Below are 25,424 nucleotides of genomic sequence, written 5' to 3' on the forward strand. Positions count from 1 at the left end.
TAACCTTACTTGAAGTTAAGGTGACAAAAACAAAAATGGAACCCTAAAACCTTCCTTACATTTCTATATGATTGCAACTTTTGTTAGTGAAGTAGTATCTTTACCAACACCCCTTAAAAGATTTTGCAGCTTGGGGCGCCTGGATGGCTCAGTCGTTAAGCGTCTGCCTTCGGCTCAGGTCATGATCCCAGGGTCCTGGGATTGAGCCCTGCATCGGGCTCCCTGCTTGGCAGGAAGCCTGCTTCTCCCACTCCCGCTCCCCCTGCTTGTGTTCCCTCTCTCGCTGTGTCTCTGTCAAATAAATAAATAAAATCTTAAAAAAAAAAAAAAGAAAAAAGATTTTGCAGCTTGATTTTAAGAACAGGCTGTTAAGTCAGTCAGTGATTAGATATAAAGAAAAATCACCCATTAGAAACAGGCATATTTCAGGGGCGCCTGGGTGGTTCAGTGGGTTATACATCTACCTCCAGCTCAGGTCATGATCCTGGGGTCCTGGGATCGAGCCCCACATCGGGCTCCCTGCTCAGCAGCGAGTCTGCTTCTCCTCTTCTTCTCCCTCTGTAATCTCTCTCGCTCTCACTCTCTCTCAAAGAAATAAATAAAATCTCAAAAAAAAAAAAAGGCATATTTTAGAAGAGTCTCCAAGAAACAGTCACCATAGCCTTAAATGGTTGTTTTTCTAGTGTTTTTCTTTTTAAAGATTTTATTTGAGAGAGAGACAGAGCATGAGCATGAGCAGGGGGGAGGAGGCCGAGGGAGAGGGAGAAGCAGGCTCCCCACTGAGCAGGGAGCCTGATGTGGGGTTCGATCCCAGGACCCCAGGATCATGACCTGAGTCGAAGGCAGACGCTTAACTGACTGAGCCACTCAGGGGCCCTGTTTTTCTTTTGTAAGAATTGTATAAATTCTTAAAAATAATATATTCACTGGCACTTATTAGAAACACTTGGGTTGTGGTTGATTGTGTGTGGTTATGCATTGTAATCTCTATAATTAGGTTCAGTAGGCTGATAGAACTTTTCTCTTAAATGAAAAATATCAATTATTCGCCACGGTGTTAACCTTGAGAGTTGTAGAAAGTAGCCCCTTTATTTTCCTCATTTAAACCCTGTGCCTGACTTCTTGAACCACTGTTTTTAAATTTTATTTTCCCTTTTAAAAAACAGCCAATCTTTGGGGCACCTGGGTGGCTCAGTCATTAAGCGTCTGCCTTCGGCTCAGGTCATGATCCCAGGGTCCTGGGATCGAGCCCCACATCGGGCTCCCTGCTCCGCGGGAGGCCTGCTTCTCCCTCTCCCACTGCCCCCTGCTTGTGTTCCCTCTCTCACTGCGTCTCTCTCTGTCAATAAATAAATAAAATCTTAAAAAAAAAAAAACAGCCAATCTTTATTTAGAATTACAGTGTGCTACTTTTCATGTTAGTCATCTAGGATTAGGAAAAGAATCTGAAATAGATTAAATATTCACCATGAGATATAAATAAAATGATGATAGCAATAGTATCTTTTTCCTGAAATATTAGTTATGTTCAATTAATGCTATTTTTGAAGGAGAATCAAAGATGTGGCTTGAACCACAGGTTTTTATATGCTTAATCATTTCCCCAAAAAAGGTAAAAAAGAAAACTGGAGTTCAGTCCAAGTAGTACCTAATGCAAGTTTGCTCTATTTAAGGAACTGTGCCAGGGACTCCTGTGGTTTCAAACTCTGATAAGACTCTCCTTGGGGTTTGAGGAGTTTCTAGTCAGATTGGTGATAGGAGAGGTATAGATAGTAAGCTGCTTTGTGGTTGTTGCCATGAGGAGTTCAAGAAAGGAGAAAGAATGTCCAGTTTTTATGTTTCCTTTTGTTTATCTTGGAAGATGGGCAGGAAAGACAATTTGAGCCTCATGAAAGAAGTATCATTTGAGATGACCCGGAAAGTGTGTCATACCACATACGGCCTATTTAGTGACAAACAATCCTGAATCTGGTTGAGAATCTAGATCCAACTGCCAACTTGCAGGATGTGTAAAGAACTAGAGACATATTCTAAATGAAAGTGATGGGGATACAACAGCAAAATCCAAAAAGCGGAGAATTTTGTAGAGCACACAAAAGTAAATTGCAGGAGGGGGTGCCTGGGTGGCTCAGTCAGTTAAGCGGCTGCCTTCTGCTCAGGTCATGATCCTGGGGTCCTGGGATCGAGCCCCACATCCGGCTCCCTGCTCAGCAGAGAGCCTGCTTCTCCCTCTCCCTGTCTGCCACTCTGCCTACTTCTGCTCTATCTCTCTGTCAAATAAATAAATAAAATCTTTAAAAAAAAAAGTAAATTGCAAGGTTTGTGAGAAAAAAGGAAGGAGGATGGGGAAACCTATCAATTAGAAGAGACTTAAAAGATGTTTCAACTAAATGCAATGTGTGAACCTTGTTTGGGACTTCATTCACACAATCCAGCTCTAAAAGAGTTTAAGACAGTGGGAAAATTTTAATACTGACTAGATACTTGATATTAAGGAACTGCTCATGATTTGCAATGTGAAAATAGCATAGCATTACAGTTATTTATTTTTTTTGTTTTTCTTATCTTTTAGAGATCATCTAGATATAGATAGATTTTTTAAGTAGGTAGGATTATAAGAAGATCGAGATACATTCTTAGAAAAAGGAAATATTAACCACAAGCTTAGATAATATTGGTTGTGTTTGACAAGTATAATGAAAGTCTGTTCACATAATCATTTGAGTGTTTTGTAGGTTGGGGTGACTCTTTTGGCAGAATTCTGTAGCATCTGAGTGCAGAAATGATATGGTCAGACCTGGATTTTGGGGGTGATTTGTCGGATGAACTGGAATGAGTAGAGGCTGGAAGTAAGGCAACCAATTAGGAGGCTTAGGTAATCATTGAGAGTCTGAGCTAATAAGATGACTGCTGTGGAAGTTTAAACAGAAGAACAAAATCCAATTTGGGTCCCTGTTGTTCTGTTCTTTATCATCTTTCCTTTGGTAATCTTATCTCAAATCCATAGGCCTAAGGAACTGAATATGAGAGATAAATGGAAGTTAGCTATAATTCCAGCCTTTGACATGGAGTTACTGAAAGGATGGTAGTGTTACTAACAAAAATCGTATTTCTGGAAGAGTGGGTGTCCTGGTGGGGAAAGTGATGGTTTAAGTTTGGCACACTGTTGAACAGGAAGGGTGACTTGACCATAGGTTCTGGTTTGCCTGGAACCATTTATGTCCATTGTCCCAGCACAATTATTAAAAGCACTTTCTTTCACATTCAAAGGTGTGCTAGTTTTGTATTGTCATCCTAGGGACCAGAGATGCAGTTGGAGATGCAGGACAGAAAGTAGGACTAGAAAGTCATTTTCATTTATTTCTAAGACATTTACTGACCCAGGAGATACAGAGATAAGACACAGGAGGAAGCTGCAGTCTTCTGGAGAAAGGAGATATGTGGATAGTGTAGTTAAGTGTTTTAATGGGTGTGGTAGAAACTTTGGAGAGCACAGCTAACTTCCTGGCTAGGGGCAGGGATGGGGTAGAGCAGTAGTCAGGATGGATTCCCAAATGGGGTGTTTAAAGATAAGTGAGAGTATGCCAAGAAGGGAGAGGGAGCCATGCATTTCTTTAAAATACTACTTACATTTATAAGTAGGAATAATGTTTAAAGTCGGAATAGCATCAGGGAGCCATGCATTTGTTTAAAATACTACTTACATTTGTAAGTAGGAATAATGTTTAAAGTCGGAATAGCATCTGTCAGGGAGGAAGTGTACAAGAACACAAGTGTGATGGAGCACAGACTGTGTGGGACAAATGTGATGAAAGGTAAGACTTGGTCAGACAGAAGGCAGTAACATGTTTGGGAATTCTGTGCATAAGGGTAACAATGATAGCAGGGGGAATTTATGGAGAAAGAAAAGGACAGTGGGGTGGATAGAGGAGCCAACAAAAGAACCAGTTGTCAAGAACCTGGCTGGTCAGAAGGAATGGCAAAGGGGTGAGAATCGACAGTTAAAGGCTGCTGCCAAAGTTAAATTCATAGTTAGGGTGCCACCTAGAACTATCTCACATGACTGCATATACCTATGATGGAAAAATGGTCCTTCTCCTCTGTGATGGTTATTCTCATCAACCAAGCCTGCAACTACCAGACCTTCCAAAGGGAGGAGTGGTCGTAGTAGCCTGCCTCAGACAGATCACTTCTTTTTTAAAAAAAATAATAAATTAAATTCATTTAGCCAACATATAGTTCATCATTCATTTCAGATGTAGAGTTCAGTAATTCATCAGTTGCATATAACACCCAGTGCTAATCACATCACATGCCCTCAGACAGATCACTTCTGTTAGTTGATGAGGTAACATACATGGCTACAATCAACCTTCAACAAACATGCAGGTGTAAAATAAAACAGGAAGAAGTGCTTTGATTTGGCCCTTTTCCAAATGGTTCAGAGTATCTCAACCATGTTTAGAGCAAAGGTCAGAATTTAAGTTAAACCTCTAGTCACTTTTCTGAGGAAGTAATGACACGAAATTCAATTTAGGGTATCTTGTAGGGGGACACCTGGGTGGCTCAGTCATTAAGTGTCTCCCTTCGGCTCAGGTCATGATCTCAGGGTCCTGGGATCAAGCCCCGCATCGGGCTCCCTGCTTGGTGGGAAGCCTGCTTCTCCCTCTCCCACTCCCCCTGCTTGTGTTCCCTCTCTCGCTGTGTCTCTCTCTGTCAAATAAATAAATAAAATCTTAAAAAAAAAAAAAAGAGTTTAGCCTTATTCTGAGAAAAGCTGGCCCGTGGCCGAGACTGTATACACCAGGCAGTTGTAAGGATACAGCATTTATGTTAAGGATAAAACAGATTCTGTTCATCTTAACAGCTTATCATGGTTCCTAAAAACCATTTATTTCTGTGTGACTTGCACATCTAAATAAAATGGATTTAGCTCAGAAAGGCTTTTACTTACCTTCATCTAAACACTTTCCACCAGTACTCATCACAACACTTTTCCCAAGATTGTGAAGTAGATTGATACAGAGATTCCCTTCCCATGACAAAAGTGAGCACCGTGAGAGTAGACCCAAGCCATAGTAAAGTAATGCATTTTCCCACATAGCCATATGAAATACAATGTGCCAACCTTAGCACAAAAGGATTTGCTCATCGGTCTTGGATAAAAAATTAGCACTTGGTTTTCTGAAAAGAGGATCTGCACACTAACTACTTGATTAGTTTGAATAGTAATTGTGTGTATTAAATTTAATTTATAAAGATTTTTGGCCAGTATCTTCATTTCTATGATCAAACACTATGTAGAGTTTGTGTGTGTCCATTATTTGATTTATGGCATCTTATTTGCTCTAATTAAAATGCTGATCCTTTTTATTATGTGGTACAAAGAACTAATTTGCAAATAGTAAATCTCTACGTTATCACAATTTATTAATGCCTAGATTATATTTTGTTTCCTGAAGCATAATTACTTACCATAAAATCTGTTCCATTGTTTTTAGTTTAAAAAGCAAGTATTAGTTTTGCTTCATAACATGACTGATCAAGGGAATTGTTCTGCTGAAGAATTGTCTGCTTTCATAGACCTTAAAGATGGATTATATATGATTCTTCATTTATAAAAGGATCCCCTTCCTCAAAATAAAATAGTTCTGTAGTTATTGTATTAATTCATTTGTGATTATTATGTTTATTTTTTAAATCTACACATTTTAGATGCAAATCTTTGGTTATCTTGTTTATTAATCAGTTAAGTGCTCACTGTATGTCTAGCATTGTATTAGATGGAGTATAGTATGTCCCATGTAGTATGGAACATAAGTGTGAAACATATATGCTTTTAACATTTGTTACTAAAAAGAAATCAATGATAGGAATTCTCTTATTTCTGGAGAAGAAGTAAGAGTTGTTGTTAGGAAAGTATGCTAATTAAAGCTAATTTCTATCATATAACTAAGAAGTTACTATGATTTATGGGGAAGACAGTTGGGCTAGAGTGAGAATTCTAGTCCTATCTCTACCACTTTCCAGATGTGTAAGCCATTTCAGATCTTTGAACCTTTGTTTCTTCATTCATCAAATGAAAGGAGTAAGCCTTCCAAAATTCTGTGTATCTGTATGGGTTCATGCTCCTTTTAAAAATAAAGCTAAATGCTATTGAACAATTAGAGAACTTGCAAAGAGCTTACTGGTTTGCTTGGGTTTGACTATCAAGCTCTAGAAATCAGGCAAGAGACCAATGTGTGCTACTGGGAGTTAGATGCAGTCAGGGGGTTAGATGCAGAGACTTCAGCCTGGGCTTTAAAGGATGGGCAGGCTTAGAGGAGTAAAGGAGATGGCCTGAGCAAAGATACATGAGGAAAGTAGTCTGGTGACTACTACAGAGCTACTAAGGAGACTAATAGGAATTGAGTGTATTAGTGAGTGAAATATTAGTGAAAATAAGTAATGACTGGATTATGGAGAACCTTAAAAAGTCAGATAAAGATGTCTGCACCTGTCATAAGAGGGAGTCAAGATAGGTTCTTTATTATTTTTTTAATTCAATTAGCCAGTATATAGTACGTCATTAGTTTCAGATGTAGTGTTCAGTAATTCATTAGTTGCATGTAACACCCAGTGCTCATTTAGATCAGTTCTTGATCTGAGTTAAGAGAATTGCTTTAGTATTCCAATATAGGATAGAATGCAGAAGGGCAGGCTAGGTTAAGGGCAAGAATTTAGACAGAAATGATTGGGGCTTATTCTAAGATTGTGACATTGGGATTGGTAATTTCAGGAGACCTTTTTTAATTATGAAAAATTTCAAACACAAGAAAATTTGAAGAGTACCAAAAACACTCATATATGCCTACCACCTAGATTCAACTATCGTTAGTATTTTGCCATATTTTCTTTCTTTATATGTGTACCTACGTAGAAATTTTTCTTTTAACTTTTTATTTTGATACAATTTCAGACTTAAAGTTGCAAGAATAGAACAGAGAATCCCATATACTCTTCATCTAGATTCTCCAAATGTTAACCTTTCACTCCATTTGCTGTTACTATTTTACAGAATTTCATTTATCCATTTCCCTCTCCCTCCTCCATGTGCCTTCCTCTCTCTCCCTGAGCCATTGAGAGTAAATTGCAGACCTGATAGCCTTTACTCCTGAATACTTAAGTGTATATTTTCTGTTTCTCTTCAATAGCCACCGTACAACTCTCAGGGTTAGGAAAGTAACAGTAATGTATTACATTATCACATCCACAGACCTCATTCCCATCTTGTCAGTTGTCTCAATAATGTCTTCTATAAAAGAAAAATAATGTCATTATAAAAGAAAATCTTGAGTCATACAGTGTATTCACTTGTCCACATGTCTTTGGTCTCCTTTAATCTGGAACTGCTTCTCAGTTCTTTGTTTATCATGATATTGACATTTTTGAAGAGCACAGTTATTTTGTAAAATGTCCCTCAGTAATAATATTGGACATCATATCAGGAGGCAACTGATGTTGAATTGTTCTGTCACTGGTAATGTTAACTCTGTATAAATATCCTGTTACTTCTCAAATTTTATCTAGTGTTAGCATCTATGGAGGATTCTTGCTTGAATCAGTTATTACTATAATAGTTGCCAAATAGTGATTTCCTAATTCTATCATTCCCTCTACATTTGTTAGCTGGCCTTCTACCATTAGGAAGGGTTTTCTTGTGCCCTCCCTCCCTCATTCCCTTCCTTCTTTCTTTCCTTCCTTATCTATATCATTGTGAATTCATGGATTTATGTGTTATTCAGTGGATTATAACCTTTCACTATCATTATTTATTTTGATGCCCACATTCTCCCACATTTGGCCAGTGGGAGCCCCTTGTATCTTTTCAACATGAACCATTCTTTTAGCCCTTTGTTACTTTCTGACACAAAAGGTGTTCTACATTCATTTTGTGCTTTCCCACCCTTAGTTAGCACTGAAATCAACAATTTCTCCAAAGAGCTCTAGTTCTTTTTTAGTGGAGAATAGTATTTAGAAACCAAGATCTGAGTATTTGGTGTGCTTATTACTTCTAGGCCCACTCAGTAGACATTTAAGAAATAGATGTACACATATACTTATGCCCATACATATATGTGTATCTATATACAGAGTCTCACATACCTATATTTAATTTCTACATCTGCATTTGTCTATACGTTCAGATCTATTAGAGTTCATACTCTAATCCTACCCTATACCACAGGATTAATTCTGTCTTCCCTATTTCCATATAGTTAATTCTGTTCTCCAACAGTAAGAAACCTGTCTCTCTTTATCTACAATATATTTATTTATTTGATCACTTTTAGAATACACAAAAAGCAGTTTCAGAGCTACTAACCAGTGCTTCTGTGGAAAAGAGGTCTACATACAGATTTTTTTTTTCTTGGTTATCAAATTATTAGCCTGGAACAGTAGTTCTCAACATGGAGCAGTTTTACCCCCAAAGGGACATTTGGCAATATATGGAAACATTTTGGTTGTTACAACTCAGAGGGAGTGCTGCTGGCATCTAGTAGGTAGGGACCAGGGAAACTTCTAAACATGCTGGAATCCACAGGACAGCCCCCAGAACAAAGAATTATTCAGCCCCAAATGTCAAAAGTGCCAAGGTTAAAAAAACACAAATATACTACTAAGAAATTATCTATTGAAGGATGTTATGTATGTATGTTTTGTTTTTTTGCTAAACCGCTTGAAAATAAGATGTAGGCATCATGACACTTACTTCCTAAATACTCCTGATAATAAGGACATAATGACAAATCCAGAGGTGGGCAGCTAGGACTTTTGCAGACTCCAATGTGTGGTGTTGGAAGAGAAGTGTTGTAGTTGCTGTGACAGTTCTCCTGCCACTGGAAAATCTCTCTCTCTCTCTCTTTACATGCCTCCCCCCTTACCAAGAGACCATTTGAAGGAAGAATTGATAGGTTGACTACAATAAATGAAACCAGAGTCAAATTTACTTTTTCCTGCAGGAAAAAGTTAGATTTAGTCTGAGTATGAAAATATGTGTATGTAACATCTAAGACCTGCTGTGATCATATTGTGAAATTTTATTCTTAGCTCTTTCTTTTAAAGATTTTATTTTTTTTTTAAGATTTTATTTATTTGAGGGCGCCTGGGTGGCTCAGATGGTTAAGCATCTGCCTTTTGCTCAGATCATGATCCCAGGGTCCTGGGATTGAGTTCTGCATCGGGCTCCCTGCTCCTTGGGAGCCTGCTTCTCCCTCTGCCTCTCTCTCTCTATGCCTCTCATGAATAAATAAATAAAATCTTTTTTAAAAAAAAGATTTTATTTATTTGAGAAAGGGAAAGAGAGCATGAGTTGGGGGAGGGGGAGAGGGAGAGAATCTCAAGCCAACTCCTCACTAAGCCTGGAGCCCGCGACAGGCTCAGTCTCACAACCCTGAGATCATGACCTGAGCCAAAATGAGGAGTTGGACGCTTAACTGATTGTGCCATTTAGGCACCCTTAAAGATTTTATTTTTAAGTAATCTCTATAACCCAACATGGGGCTTGAATTTACAACCCCAAGATCAAGAGTCACGTGCTCTACCAACTGAACCAGGCGCCCCTCTTAGCTCTTTTGTAATAAAGTTGTTATGCCTGAGCTACTTGTAAACCAAAGTAATAGTCAAATAGAATGCACTAGAAGAATATGGCCTAACTGATGATATATTTATTTCAGGCAGTGTTCAATAGCAGAAGATATTAATACAGTGAAAGATGAGGGGAGTTACAAGAGAGTAAAGAAAGACATTAGGGGAGGGGGCATTTTTGAGATGTAATGTTGGATCTAATTTATTTAGGTCACATTATTTAATAATTGAGCAAATATTTGTTATGTGTTTAGTGTTGGAGAAATACTGATGACGAAGTGAGCATGGTCTATTTCAGCCTGGTTTTTATTTTGTTCTCCACAAGGGGGAAATAACGCTAAAACACTTTTTCCTGAAGAAAAGTTTGTGTTTGTTTTTCCATTTCCAGTTAAGTTCCAAGTGAATTTTTTTCTAACTTGATATCAAGCAATTTCAAAATTGATGAAGAAGAATGCCATATGCCCATTTTACTGAATGTCAAGGCTTACATAAGCTCTACATGAGTGAAATGTATAATTAGTATTTATTAATATATATTTAATAATACCATTGCCATGAATTACTAATATATATTTAGCTGTACTTGTGTTCTTTCTCCAGGGTAAAATGACTAAAATGCTTAATATAATTTGCTTCTAAATTTTATTTAACTCAGTTGTGCTGTGTTCTTTAACTATGCATGTCTAAACATGAAAGAGATGGCTAATATTTGGTTGCAGAGATTATAGTGTGATACTAACTCTTGCTTTTAAAATAAACGTATTTTTGTCAGATGACTTGCAGGGTGCACAGTCAGAAATTGAGGCAAAACAAGAAATTCAGCATCTTCGCAAGGAATTGATTGAAGCCCAGGAACTAGCTAGAGCGAGTAAACAAAAATGCTTTGAACTTCAAGGTGAGATCAAGATTACATTGATTCTTTAGGGGATGCGGAAACAATGTGACATAACTGAGTCCAGAGGCATAGTATCTTGTTCAGATCCACAACTTTATTAGCTATGTGATCTTGGGACATTCACTTACCCTCTCTGAACATATGTTTCAGACAATATAGTGGGGAGAGTTACAGTTGCTCTACTTCCTTCACCTTGTTGATGTGAGTGAAGATCAAGAAGGACCTGTACCAGTGAAAGATCTTAACAGTTAATTACATATTAAGTACAACAAAAGGAAAAAACAATGTATTTCAATTTCTAAGTTTTAGTTACACCTAATGTTGCTCCTCAGTATAAGATGACGGAAATTTATATGCCCTGTGATTTTATAGTGTATTCTTCGGTAAATGGAAACAACCAGGCAAGGTAAAGGTATAGAATCTTGAAGTTTCCCAACCACTTTCTTTTCTAGTAGTTTACTTATCCATAGTGTCATAGGCTAGTGGAGTTGGTGATATTTATTCCCTAGAGCTTACATTTCCATATCATTCACAGTAACTACCTAGTTGCAGTCACTTGGTACCGTACAAAGTCTTAGAACAAGGAGAAAGTAAATGGCCTGTGGAGTCCTCCTGTTCTCTAAGATGGACAACCTTCCTGATCAGGAGGAAGATTCACATCCCCAGGAGGAACTGGGAACTTTCTGTTAGTTAGTACTCACTTGGCTGTAAACATGAGGGTTTTAAGTCTGTTTTTAAAATTTAAGGTCAAAATGCTGATTAACAACTATCAAGAATGCTCCTCATGTAAAGAATAACACATATAATCTTGGTGATATAAGGTCTAGAAAACTCTGCTACTTGATTGAATAGATTGATTACTTACTACTGTTTTGTGCTCCTAAAATCTTTAAACTTTTAACTGCTAATACTGATAATATTTACTGCTTAGCTTTTGTTTCCTTCAATAAGCTTTAGGTGAGAATTTCTTAGAAATTTCCACCCGCTCAATTCTGAATACTTCCATTAACTCACAAAATTAGATATACTGTATTTTATTTTTATTTTTAGCTCTTTTGGAAGAAGAAAGAAAAGCCTATCGAAATCAAGTTGAGGAATCCAGTAAACAAATACAGGTTCTTCAAGGTATGGAACACCCCAGGGCTATTTGGGATTATTATTGTTTGTAGTGATTCAAAAGGAATGGAAAGTAAGAGTATAGAGAGTTCCCATTTTTCATGTCTTTGGTTTGTCCCTAGAATCTGAGACTATAACTAGGCTCTTGGTGGGCTTTTTGTTTTGTTTTGTTTTAAACACAATTCCCTAGTACTCTGATAGTGGACACTTGGAGTGGGAGGAGCATGGGTGAAGACATGGGTTTGGTAAGACTCTGGGTTATACAGTGAGTTGCTACAGAGGGGGCCTTTGGACAGGAAATCAATTTGAGCTACTCTGTGCATCAGCACTTTTAACTTGGTGACATTATTTCTAATGCTCATAACATACTGCATTGAGGGGCACCTGGGTGGCGCAGTCGGCTGAACGTCCGACTCTTTGTTTCAGCTCAGGTCCTGATCGCAGGGTCATGAGTTCAAGCCCAGTGTTGGGCTCTGCACTTGGTGCGGAGTCTGCTTGAGATTCTCTCTCCCTCCTTCTGCCCCTCCCACTCGTGCTCTCTCTCTTTCAAAGTAAATAAATAAAGCTTTAAAAAAACAAACATACTTGCATTGCAACAAAAATTATGTATCACATGGAATAGAATAATAATCCCTGCAGTGCCTTCATTGGTAGAGGCTGCTCTTCATACCCACCATTTTGCTATCCCTTTGTGTGAGCTATCACAGGTTCATTGCAGAAAAGACCAGAGAGATCCTTGCCTGCCAAGGGTTTACTTCAAATCATAGTTCTGGTACTGTTAGGCTCGAACTGTGAGAGCCCTAGGGGAGATCTTTCTTTCCCAGGCTATTGTAAAATTCCTAAAGCAAAATTAATTTGTCTTCATTGTCAAAGAAGGAACTAATGTTATTTTTAAATTGTAGTTTGAGATGTAGGGTGAGAAGAAATTAAATAGACAATCTCAGTTCAGAAAAAACGGGGAATCATTGTATGAGGCCTATGATATTTGCCCTAAAATATCCCAGAGAAAAAGCAGTCTTTGGTGTTTTCTTTCTTATTTTTGAATGGGACATATGAGTTATTTATATATTTATTTTTAAGAGAGCGAGAGGGAGGGAGGGAGGGAGTGAGAGTGAGCCCGGGAGTGGGAGGGAGAGAGAGAACATTAAGCAGGCTCCATGCCCAGCATGGAGACCAACACAGGGCTTGATCTCATGACCCTGGGATCATGACCTGAGCCAAAATCAAGAGTCAGACGCTTAACCAACTGAGCCACCCAAGCTCCCCTACGGACGTTTGAGTTATTTAAAAATTTAAATTTTATTATGGTCAAGTTAGAATTTCTGGGGTATATTATATGTCTTTTTGAAGAGAAAATTCTTTAAACTCTTATAATTTAATGCCTTTATCCATTAGCTTATGTAAATCTGATTTCAATCTATATTTGCATTCTGTAGTGCGTATGGGCAATTTTCCCTGAAGGTTCTGTAACATAGGGCTGCCTTTTATCTTAAAGCGGTCTTATCTAGGCATCATTGAGTGCCCCCTAGTGCCAGCATGTGTGTTTTATGACTTTATCCATAAGTGTATGGTCCTGTTAATCTCTAGCCATTGTGTCTTCAGATTCTGAACTTGTTAACCTCTCAGTGTTTCCTGCAAACTGCAAAGGCCTCATATTTTTTTTAACGCTTATTTATGGAGCAGCCTTCCCCTTTCTCAGCCTTAAATTCTCTTAATTATTTTAATTACTCTTTTCTACCTAAGGAACTTTTCTTACCTATAGTTTTCTTGTGTTATAGTAACCAAGACTGTTTTTCTAGTTCTGAACCAAGTATTTTATACAAATTGTTTCCAGCTCAATCCTTGAGGGCACAGGACCAGATCTGTTAAAAATACACCTCCTTGATTAGGCATTATTGATTAATGTTGTCAATTCATTAATTCAACCAGTAATTCTTGGTTGTTTGCTAGTATTGAGGATAGAGTATGCATGAGATGTACAGTCAGTGGAAAAGATAAACCACAGGCAAATATAAAATGTGGTGTCCAATAAAGGCAGAGTAATGGGCTAGAAAACGAGAGGGCTATTTTTAGATAAGACAGCAGAGAAAGCTTCTTTAAGGAACTGACATTTAAACTGCAAATTGAATCAAGAACATCAAAGGTTTTACTAATGCATACCATCTGACCAAGCAATTCTGTGTCTAGGAATTCACTCTAAGAAAAAAATCAGGATTGCATTATAAGCAGTACTTTTTATAGTAATTAAAAACTGAAGAGCCTAAAATGTCTAAAATAAAGGATTAGTCAAAGAAGTAACAGTGTAATTTTTTTGTTATTAAAAGATATTCATCACCAGGAGGATAGAGAACATTATATATATTACAATCCCTCCCTGTTTTTGCTTTTATATGTGTATAAAATGCATATAAAAAATCTAGAAGAATAAATTCCAAATGCTAGAAGCAACTTTCTCTGTGAGGGAGAAGTAAAAAGATCACTTTGGTTTTTTACTCTTTGTGTTTCTGTGTTTTGACATTTTCTGCATTAAACATGGATTGCTTGTACTATTTAATCAAAAGCAACAAACAGCTCCTCCAGCCTGGTCTAGGCAGTAACTATAATCCCATTTGGGCAGTTCATTTATTTGTAATTGCTTTGGACAAAGAGTGATGGATCAATATACTTTTATAGCCCAACTACAGAGGTTACACATCAATATTGAGAATCTCCGGGAGGAGAAGGACAGTGAAATCACAAGCACTCGAGATGAACTGCTTAGTGCCCGAGATGAAATTTTGCTCCTTCATCAAGCAGCAGAAAAGGCTGCTTCTGAGCGGGACACTGACATTGCCTCGTTACAAGAAGAGCTTAAGAAGGTGCGAGCTGAGCTTGAGCGGTGGCGGAAAGCAGCGTCTGAATATGAGAAAGAAATCACGAGTCTGCAAAATAGTTTTCAGCTTCGATGTCAGCAGTGTGAGGATCAGCAGAGAGAGGAAGCAACAAGGCTACAAAGTGAGTGTGCATATTTTACATAAAGCTCTTAATTCTTGACAATGATAACTTTATAGCTTGCACAAAATAATGATTTGGGCTGTTTTTCTCTTTGATAACAGTTTGGTTGTATAAAGCAATGTTTTTATATTGGGGCTATAAACATTCTTCAGGTCCACAAGTTCTACAATAAATTGAAATTTTTTACAATTTTATATTTTATTTTAATACTACTGAACTGTTTTATAAAAGTGAAGTGGGAAGAAAATATTGCTGAAGTTCAAGGTGATGGAACTTACCTGAGGTATAGAGGCCAAATAAACAGAAACCAAAGAATAGTCATGTAAAATCTACATGTTTTTAAGGGGGGGCAAGTATGTTTTCCTTTGAAATATTTCCCTTATCCTTTGAATTATTATGGAAGTTATGTTCCTATATTAATGAATATGTTTTGGGACTATTTTAGGTGAACTAGAGAAGTTGAGAAAGGAATGGAATGTATTGGAAACCGAATGCCATTCTCTAAAAAAGGAAAATGTTTTGTTATCATCAGAACTGCAGCGGCAAGAAAAAGAATTGCACAAGTATGCAAGAACTCTTTTAGCTTCAAAATACTTCTTTATCTTAAATTTTCATCTAAATTAAATTTAAATTTGATACTTAAATACCTTTTTAAAGCAAAATGTTCAGCCAGACTTTTTGGCTGTTTGACAGGTTAAGCACACTAACAATACTTCAGCGGGGGTTTTTTTTCTTTTTTTTTTTTTTTTTTTGGACTTCCCCCATCATCCTACATGTCCTTTCCTTTTGGTGTACTCAAGGAATACACATTCGTGGACTACAGCACCCCCACCAAAGCCCTAAACAAACAGCAAAGATCTATACTTAGTGATTGAATTTGTCCTATAAACTAAATGATAAAAATTTCAAATATAAGTTGTTTTTCTTTCGTGTCAGTGATTCCATCTGTTAGGGTAATCAGGAAATGACTATAATAAAGAATTTATACCATTGAAAGATACAAATTCAGCTTTTGAATTTCACAGAGTTATATAAAGAGTAATAATATATAAAATCAAAAACTCTCCAAAACCAGTTATGTCTTTCTAATATCCAGTACCTTACAAGCATACCAACGAATGCAATAAATTTAGACCAGCAAATTTAGCCGAGTCCTGTTTTCCCACCAACATTTGTTGTATAGTTTAAAATTGATTTTTTCCTTAAAAATTTGATCCATTCCATATTTTTATTTGAACACTATGTTCTAATTCAGAATATGAAAGTAGTACATGTTTATTATTGAAGCCACTCTTTTTTTTTTCCCATTACAAAACAATCCACTTTTATTTTGGAAAATATGAAAAATTTTGAAAAGGATAAAAAGCCAATATCACCCATAATCCCAAAGTGTTGTCTGTGGCTCTTTCACATCCAAGAAAGTAAAAATAAAAATATTCTCCTCGGATACATATAGAAATGTTTATAGATATGTGTATATACAGAGCTTAGTATGCACATATATTTCCTTATTTTGTCAGCTGAGAAGGCCTAAAAGTAACAACATTCCAGTAACCAGGAGCACACTCAGCACCCAGAGCTTGGTTTCTTTCTTTTTTTTTCCTCAGAAACTTTATTGGTTATTTTTCTTTTATTTTCTTATTTGAGAATTATTTTTCCCTTTTTTTTCTTTTTTTAATTATGTTCAGTTAGCCACTGTATAGTACATAATTAGTTTTTGATGTGTTCAATGATTCATTAGTTAAGTATAACACCCGGTGCTCATCACAACACGTGCCCTCCTCGATACCCATCACCCTGTTACCCCCTCCCCCCACCCTCCTCCTCTCTGAAACCCTCAGATTGTTTCCCGGGGTCCCTAGTCTCTCATGGTTCATCTCCCTCTCTGATTTTTCCTCCTTTGAATTTCCCTCCCTTCTGCTATGGTCCTCCGTGCTATTGCTTATGTTCCACATATGAGTGAAACCATATCATAATTGTCTTTCTCTGCTTGACTGACTTCACTTAGCATAATCCCCTCCAGTTCCATCCATGTCGATGCAAATGGTGGATATTCATCCTTTTGATGGCTGAATAATATTCCATTATATATATGTACCACATTTTCTTTATCCATTCATCTGTTGAAGGGCATCTCGGCTCCTTCCACAGTTTGGCTATTGTGGACATCGCTGCTATGAACATTGGGGTGCATGTGCCCCTTCTTTTCACTACATCTGTATCTTTGGGGTAAATACCTAGTAGTGTAATTGCTGGGTCGTAGGGTAGCTCTATTCTTAACATCTTGAGGAATCTCCATACTGTTTTCCAGAGTGAAGCCACTCTTAATTAATCCATTTCCCTCCCCACAGTACACCAGAAATGGGAGTCTTTACTCTCTTGTTAGCCTCTGTTTATACTCCTAAAGAGCATCAGGGTTAGCAGAAACTCAGTGAAGGTCAAGGTCAGTTCCCATAAAAACAAGCTTTAGGAGGAAACAAAGGACTAGATCCATCAGAAAATAGTAAGCCTCATTATCTGCTTAAAACAATAAAATTGTAATAGATTATACATTTTTAAAAATCAACTAGTTGAGGGTGCCTGGGTGGCTCAGTCGTTAAGCGTCTGCCTTCGGCTCAGGTCATGATCCTGGGGTTCTGGGATCGAGCCCCGCATCGGGCTCCCTGCTCCACGGGGAGTCTGCTTCTCTCCCTCTCCCTCTGCCACTCCCCCTGCTTGTGCTCTCTCTCTCTCTCTCTCTCTCTGTCAAATAAATAAATAAAATCTTAAAAAAAAAAATCAACTAGTTGAAGGAACAAGGTGCGCTGATTTTTTCTCTGAGATGCCTTCTTATAATACCATGTATTAACAATATTTATTGTGTCCTGTTTTTCCAGTCTTCTTATACATTTATGTGTAGTATGTTTTAAATGTTTAGAGATAATTAGTAACAAAGAGTAAACATGTTTGTAACATGTAAAATTTTGTAACAAGAATTCCAGAACCTGAATAGGACAGAATAAAGGCCCAAACACAACTGTATACACATGTGAATGTATATGTATGTACCAACTGATTGTGTTGACAGCACATTTGGGCAAATTGTTTGGTTTAAAATGAGTGTAAGATGATGCAGACATTCAAATTCTTCATATTTGGAATCTTAGGGAATCCATTTAGTTTGATATTCTATTAAGCAAGAAATAGTGATCTTTGATTACTAGTATTGATTATCTTACATTATTCCTGCCTTGGGATTATTGATATTTTAAAGATTTAAACTTGATCCTTCTTTTTTGAGATGTAATTAATTAGAATCTGGCAGGTTGTTAAATGCTGCATTTTGAATTACTTCAGATTTGTTGAAGTGTTGAAAAGCAGCAAACTCCTTATGAGTTAGAAGCATACAGTTTAAAAATATTAGGTCCCAGAAGGGTGGAATATATTATATCCTTAGTCAAAGTTGTCTGCTTAAACTCACATAAACTGTTTAAGACAAATTCTGTTTCCTAAACTTTTCTGGTTTAGTGGCACTCTAACTTTATTTGGCAAGCCTCCTCAGCATTTAAGTAGTATTTAGAAGTTAGTCTTTCTTTACAGAGTTTCCTATGCCATTTGTATATTGGACTGACGTCACACCCCTTAAGAATTTGCCTGGCATACAATCAGAATGGGATTTATACTCCATAGTTCCTTCGCTAACAATATTGAGTCTGAGTCTTATGTTCCATTCTGAGAAGCATAAAACTGTCATCTTGAAAACTTTATTCTCCTTTCTATTTCTGTTGTAGATGGGATCCACATTCTTTCAAACAGCTACACTATGTAGGTCTTTTGTTTTTTGTTGTTTGTGATGTAGAAGGAATTGAACAAAGAATTCTATTCCTGCCTATTAAGCTATTTTCCTAGTGTGTAAATTGGATTTTTTTACATCAAGTTATAAAAGTAATTATAGAATTTAAGCCAAAGATCAGCCTCAGAAATTACTGCATTCAATCTTCTTACTTGACAATGGAGGGCACTGAGACTCTCCTTGTGTTATTTGTTTCTGTGTAACATGGTGCCTGGCACAGATCTCCAAGCTCAGGAAATGCTTCCTCAGAGAAGGAAACTGAACCAGTTAAGTGACTTGCTCAATGTCCCACAACTGAATAGCGGCAGCACTGGGGTCTAGAACCCCGCCTCCTGGTTCTTTGTTTCATGCTTTTCCCCCAATTTGGTGTGTCTTTTCATTTGAGTAGGTTTATCTTTACTTGAATAGACAGTGGCTCCTAAGCTTTAAGTTTTTGTCCCCCATCCTATTTGTCAAATACTTAAACTAAATAAGAAAATAGTTGAAATATGTGCTGATTTCCTGGGGAAGCCCCACTCTGAATCTTTTTATGAAACAATTAATATAATGTGATATAACAAAATATACAATTAGTCATCTACTTCCACTTTTAAGATTTCAGTCTCTGTGCATATTTCAATCTGAAAATAGAACACAGCTTTAAACATGTAATTTTTTAGTATTTTAATGCTTTTTATTTATTGAACATATCTTATTCTCTTTTATGTATTTTTCCCTCCTCTGTAATTTACTCCATCCCTCCTAGTGAAATGTATAAGAAATTAGACTTCCTGCTATGTCTAGTTTCTACATGAATTGAATAACTGTCAATATTTATGTTGCAGTTCTCAGAAGCAGAGTTTAGAGCTTACCAGTGATCTCAGCATCCTTCAGATGACTAGAAAACAGCTTGAGAATCAAGTGGGATCCTTGAAAGAACAGCATCTTCGGGATTCAGCTGATTTAAAAACTCTTCTCAGTAAGGCTGAAAACCAAGCAAAGGATGTACAGAAAGAGGTAAAGCGAAAAGACATTATGAGCCCAATTATGGTTGGACTTAAAGCCAAAAGCAAATCAGATATTCATGCTAGTTAGAAATAAAGGGAAGCAGAAGTCACATTACCTGTCACAAAGTTGATACTTGGAGGATCTCTGCTTGATGATTTCTAGCTATGTATCATGGTCCATATATAGAGAATTCATCAGTAGGATTTGGTCTCAAAAATACAAATATACAAAATTACATTAAAATTTTTTCTCTACCAGTTAGTTGACCTATATGAGAAGCCCTTTGTATACCAGATTACTCAATTCATTGTTTATCTTTCAAAGACAGTATCATATTTAACTTAGAATACTTTCGAAAAGCAAACTGGGGCCACACCATAATGCTGTCTAAAGCCCTCAGTAACACTGGCCTGAAACGTAAAATTTACCTCATAGCCAGCCAGCCAAACACAAGTTCTGTGACCTTTTACTTTCTTCTCCTGCACTCCCACCCCATTTTCCCCTTCTTCTCCCCTTCTTCACAAATATGCATGCTCACTTTTCATGTCATTTTGCTTAAAACCTTGACTTGGGTGGCTTTTAAAAAAAATCATGTTAAAAATGGTGAGGGCTGATTTTGGAGTAGAGACCCCACGCAGCTTCTTCTGAGCAAAACCTTGAAGTTGACAACGGGGCAAGGAGAGCTGCGTTCAGTCCTGCTGCCTTATCCTACTCCCTGCATTGAGTCCTGGCCAGCTCAGGGGACAGAGAAGGCTGGTGCATCTTGACCTTCTGGTCGGGGCCCATCCCAGTTGTAGACTCTCTTAAATGAAGGATTCATTATACATAGAAGGAAGTTGAAGACAACTTTTTGTCTTTAATAACAAATTTCCCCAAAATTATTTTTAGAAAATCTGTTCAGTCAATGCAGTTTTTCTTTGCACTTCCCTTTCCTTGTAGTATCCTGAACGTGGACATGATTATTGTTCTTCTGTCTTCATGTTTGTTCTTAACGAAAGAAAAAAAAAAAAACCTGTAACATTTTTTATTTATGTGTGGCCATATTGATTTTGTAATATGTTCGTTTCTATCTTCTTGCTAAGGATATGCGTTCTGGGAGCAATCTCATTTTATTTAGTTGGAACACAAATTTTGTGCCAAAGTAAATATCCTAGTATTTAATACTGTAAGCACTTTGTGTCCTTCCAGTCCGTATGCCATATTTCTTTCAAAATCTGGGAAGAATGCTGTGGTTGGAAGATGATTCTGTTGTATGTTACTCTGAATGCATTGGCCGTTTTGTTGCATTATTTGTTTGCCTGTTTTTGGTCACTGAGCAATCAGTGAGAAACGCTTTAACTGCTTCCACAAATGGGCGGTGGCATGTTGTCACAGCGTCTAAATTGTTGATAGCTTTGGATTGCATTAAATGCAGCACATTTAAAAATATGTGTGAACTTGTCAATATGTTTCTTTTCTACTTTCTTGTTCAGTGTTTTCCATTGTGAAATGATGTGTAGTCATCACACTCCTTTGTAATGTAAGATTGCTTCTCTTTCTGTTTGTCCTGATGTTAACTATTGGATACTAGTCTGTAACTAAAATGTTCTTTAATGAGGTTCTTATATCTGTGTAATCCACTGCAAATGAATTACTACCTTTTATTAATGCACATATATTCTCTTTCAACATTTCCCCTTTGTTCTCCTTTCTCTCATAGAATCATGCTTAATGTGCACAGTATCATGTATCTTCAGCACTGTAACAGGCTAAAATATTACAAGCTAAGCAAGCCAGATATGATTATTTTTATGAAGAAGAACCAAAGGTGTTGGTAATATTGTGTGGTATTTTCCTCTTAATCAGAACTGAGCTCATTTCTCACCTTCGAGTTAGAAAGCAAGATGGGGCAAAATTGCTATCCAAGCCAGGTGTGAAACTAAGGCTGCAGAAGGTGACCTTTTGTTCCAACAATTAAATTTTATATGTATGGCAACTTGTATTTGAACATTTAACCAAAAAAAAGTACATGAGAAAGTAAATTTTAATCCTCAAGTATTAAGAGAAAAATAATGGTATATCACCTTTATATCTGACTTAAGAAAAGCATCTTTATACTTTAGTAGGTATATCTATAATTTAAGAATTCATAAAACGTTGGTACACAAGTCCACGGTGCAAAGACTGACTCAGGAAAGCTGTCTGGCTTCACCACCTTGCTGTGGGCCCAGAGCCCCTCCCACCCTGCTCACAGGCTGAAGGTAAACAGCAGGCTCTTCCTGACTGAGCTGTCTTCCTGTCACTCTGCTTCACAGCCACTGGAACGGAGAAATGATTAAGTGCTTTGGTGTAAAGGGCAGGCTGGATGTAAGAATAGTGGAAAAGGAAAGTAAGGGAGCATTTAGGTCAGCAAAGCAGTTTTCACTTACCCTTTATTAGTCACTGTTAAGAATCAGATCATTGAGAACTGATTATGTTCTAAGAGACTAGTCTAGGCACACTGAATTTGTTTTGGCAGCCTGCTGGCAACCTTCTGCCTTCTGGAAGGAAGTCCACAGACCCCAGAAAAAAAGCTGTCATAAAGTCCATGAATCTTATTCCATAGTTCATTGTCTGGCATACTACCCAGACTTGTTCTGGGAACACTATTAGGTAACAGGGAATTCCTTTTACATTTTACCTCCCTCTCAGTACCCGTATCTTTCTTCCCACTTACTGGTGGTCTTTCTGCTGATGCTAATCCCCCTGCTCCCACCTCTTCTGATTAATGTTTTTATACATTCGCATCCTCCTTAGTACTTCTCTTTGGAGTACATAATGATGAGCTCCTAATTGATCTTTCCAGAGTATTTGCATTATTCAGAAGCACCACGTAAAGGTGTCCTCTACTGAGAAATTTCTTGGAGATAGACTGAAAGAGGAAAAACCTTTGTGGTACGCTGGTCCCATGGTATATTTATATTATATTCAGTCCTTGTCTTTCTTCCTTCTAAAACCTTCAGAGGTGGCAGAGTGGGGCAGTGGAGGCTGAGACAGAGGCATAACCAACGGCAGAACAGTTTTTGCTCTTTGACTGAGAGCCCAGCTTGCATGTAAGATGCAGTATCTAGAAATAGAACCAGTCAGAATTCCTGCCTCCTCAGCACCTAAAGTAGAGGCAAGCCGTACTATGTCTTGCATTGACCTCACCTGTATTCAAAGGAGAGCTTGTCTGTCTGAACGTCAGATTATATTCAATGAACAGTTTTTCAGAGCAGGAAGTTTCATGTTTCACTCTAGAAAAATATTTGTCAGGAACAGATTCGTAAAAATTACTTACTGATGCTTATAAGTTTTAGGTCGAAAAATAGAAATGTCCCAATCATAGTGGTTAGTACCTTAGATATATTTCTTTACATCATTTGGCTAGAAATTCATTTATCTGGAACACTTTACTACCCAGTGATGCCTGGGTGAAGAAGAGCCTGATGGGAGTTAGTTAGTACTTCTTACTTTAGAACTAAAATAGCTTGGCGGACATTTGTTACCAGGATATAAACTCAGACTTCATAACCTTGCCATTTAATTAGCTTACAAAGTTTTTCTGTACTTGCTTTTCTTTTCTCAGTTTGAAAATTATTTTACTTTTCTCCTCTAACTCACTCAATGGAAAGAGTGACCCTTTATATTAGAAACAGATGACACAATGGTGATTTCTCTTTTTTTTTTTTTTAAACTCCAGGGCCAGAAAGTTCTTACATAGAATAAACTTAACATTAAAGACTTCCTATTATTAGTACAAATGATTCTTACAAAAACGCTTGACTTTGGTGTTGCAGGTGGCTAAATAAGGTCTGGTATTAAGCCTGACTAGAACCATAACTTCATACCCATTTTAAGTTGAGTCTGCACACTCTTTTTTCTTTGCCTTTAGTATGAAAAGACACAGACTGTACTCTCAGAACTGAAGTTGAAGTTTGAAATGACTGAGCAGGAAAAACAATCAATCACAGATGAGCTCAAACAATGTAAAGACAACCTGAAGCTGCTCCGAGAGAAAGGAAATAATGTAAGTCTTTGCAAACTTGGCTTAGCTTTGACTGAGAGGCAGGTGAGAGCCCTGAAATGGATTTTTCAGAGGACTTTATTGCTGATTTGAGAAATTAAGGCCTATAGTACATGAACTGAGCTTTTCATTATGAAATTCCATGATGGAATCATTGTGCTGTCAAATTTCTGAGTAAGAATTTGCCCCTTTAACTTGTATCCCTAGAAGAGCCTGAGGACTGCCTGGAGGAAGAGCCTTGTTTGCAAGAAAATAATTTACCTAAGAACTGTCAGATTTTCCCAGATGAATCTGAAGTTCTGTCACTAAGCCATTGTCTGGCACTTCATTTCTCCTGCTGAGAAATGAAACACTAAACCACCAGGGACCCACCTAAGAAAGAGTAGTACACGTTGATTCCTTAACATTTGGCTGTATCAAAAATGGAAACTTAATTATGGTTTTCATTTTATACTAATAATGTTCTCACTAAGGTATATTCCTAAAAAGCTTAGTGTCTTTTTGACCTCCTATAAATATTTGGGAGTATTTGTTGAGTTTCTGTAGGGCTGTGTGTGTGTGTGTGTGTGTGTGTGAGTGAAATTGGAACATTTTCATATAAATTGAGTTTACTATTTGTTTTTCATTTATTAGAAAGGCAGATGGTCTTTAAAAAGATGTTATACTAAATAAGTGTTGTGTTCTACGTTTTGGTGATCATTGCCTTTGTGGGCCCTAACTGATGGCTGTTCAGTGTAGTTGGTTGTGCTCTGACTTATTTCAAATCCCTGTCATGGCTTGGACACTGCAGTGGCGTAAGCCATACTCTTCCTACAGAGGAAAGCACTCTGCTTGACTTTGCCGCACAAGTACAAAAGAGTGATGATGCATGGCCATCCAGTTACACAGTTGCACACAGAATGCTCATGAGTTGTGTCCAACTGTCCTTCACTAAAGAAAGTCTTAGTTTTTTAGAAAATGAAGGCTTGTTGCTTAGGTGGAAGCCCTTCAGAAGTTGATAAATTGGGTATGGAGGCTTTATGCTATAAGCAAAATTGATTGTATTTATTTTGAAAATGTAGATTACAGAACTCTTCTGAAATCAGATCATAATGGTTTGGTTACTTCTCTCTTTTGTGTTAATCATATCTTTCTGAGTATGGAATTTCAGTCCACCTTCTACTAAATTAACCTATGAAGACATCTAGCATAATCAGAATGGATCCCTCTGTACTATTTAGAGCCTTTCAAAAGTAACCTGGCTATTATTATTTATAGTTGTACCAATAATTGACCTTAAAGGTGAATTTCCTTTTTCTATGGTATTAGACTTAAGGTACTAAATTTTTCTCTGTAATAAAACTCATTGTAGTAACTCCTTCCAATTTTAAAAAATTAATTATATTCTGGTAACATAACTAAAAGCCCTGAGACTCAGCTGCCTGTCTTTATATATCAAATGTTTATCACACATTGTGTCAGATCTCTTGCTTGGTTTAGGAAGCAGGTATCACAAGGCATTTTATTTTTAAGCTTGAAAGCAGTACCATCTCAGGCAAGAGAGTTTTGGTTTAAAAAAAGGTTTCAGTAGAGGGATAAAATAAACTTTAGCCATTTCCAAGGGACTACATTATCAAGTAATGGATTCCAGCTATGGAACAAAAGTAATGTAAGGTCAAGCAGAGCATCAGTGGTGAAGTGCTGCTGATGCAATGTCTTAAAAGTGCTACATTTCATTAGGGTATTAGGGGCACCCACATTGTCCACTGCCTCCAGCTGTCCCTTTTAAACTGGTAGTTACATACCACAGTCCCATCATTCTGGATTGTATTAGATGTCTTTAAAATGTTTGAATCAGTGCAAAACCTGAGTGCTATTACTTCTGTTACCTCAGTCTTCTTACCCTCCTTCCCACCCCCCTGGGGTCTAAATCATCTTATCTGATTTTTTTTTATAGCATAAAATGATTT

At 37.2% G+C, this 25,424-nt stretch overlaps 1 protein-coding gene across 37 annotated transcripts in view; it reads left to right on the top strand.

The window, feature by feature from the left end:
* SLMAP (sarcolemma associated protein) overlaps positions 1–25,424 on the top strand; it is a 152,008-nt gene that overhangs the window by 123,177 nt on the left and 3,407 nt on the right. For 27 of the 37 annotated variants that reach the window (XM_032411575.1, XM_032411553.1, XM_032411551.1 and 24 more), the window contains 6 exons: positions 10,400–10,522; positions 11,573–11,647; positions 14,312–14,632; positions 15,078–15,195; positions 19,289–19,460; positions 23,344–23,478. In XM_032411575.1, coding sequence (XP_032267466.1) covers positions 10,400–10,522; positions 11,573–11,647; positions 14,312–14,632; positions 15,078–15,195; positions 19,289–19,460; positions 23,344–23,478 — 944 coding nt within the window. The remainder of the gene's footprint in view (positions 1–10,399; positions 10,523–11,572; positions 11,648–14,311; positions 14,633–15,077; positions 15,196–19,288; positions 19,461–23,343; positions 23,479–25,424) is intronic. The other 10 variants (XM_032411569.1, XM_032411579.1, XM_032411585.1 and 7 more) reach the window with 1 other exon arrangement.

Source organism: Phoca vitulina, unplaced genomic scaffold (genome assembly GCF_004348235.1).
Source record: "Phoca vitulina isolate PV1807 unplaced genomic scaffold, GSC_HSeal_1.0 scaffold13, whole genome shotgun sequence".
In the NCBI taxonomy this organism is placed as follows: domain Eukaryota; kingdom Metazoa; phylum Chordata; class Mammalia; order Carnivora; family Phocidae; genus Phoca; species Phoca vitulina.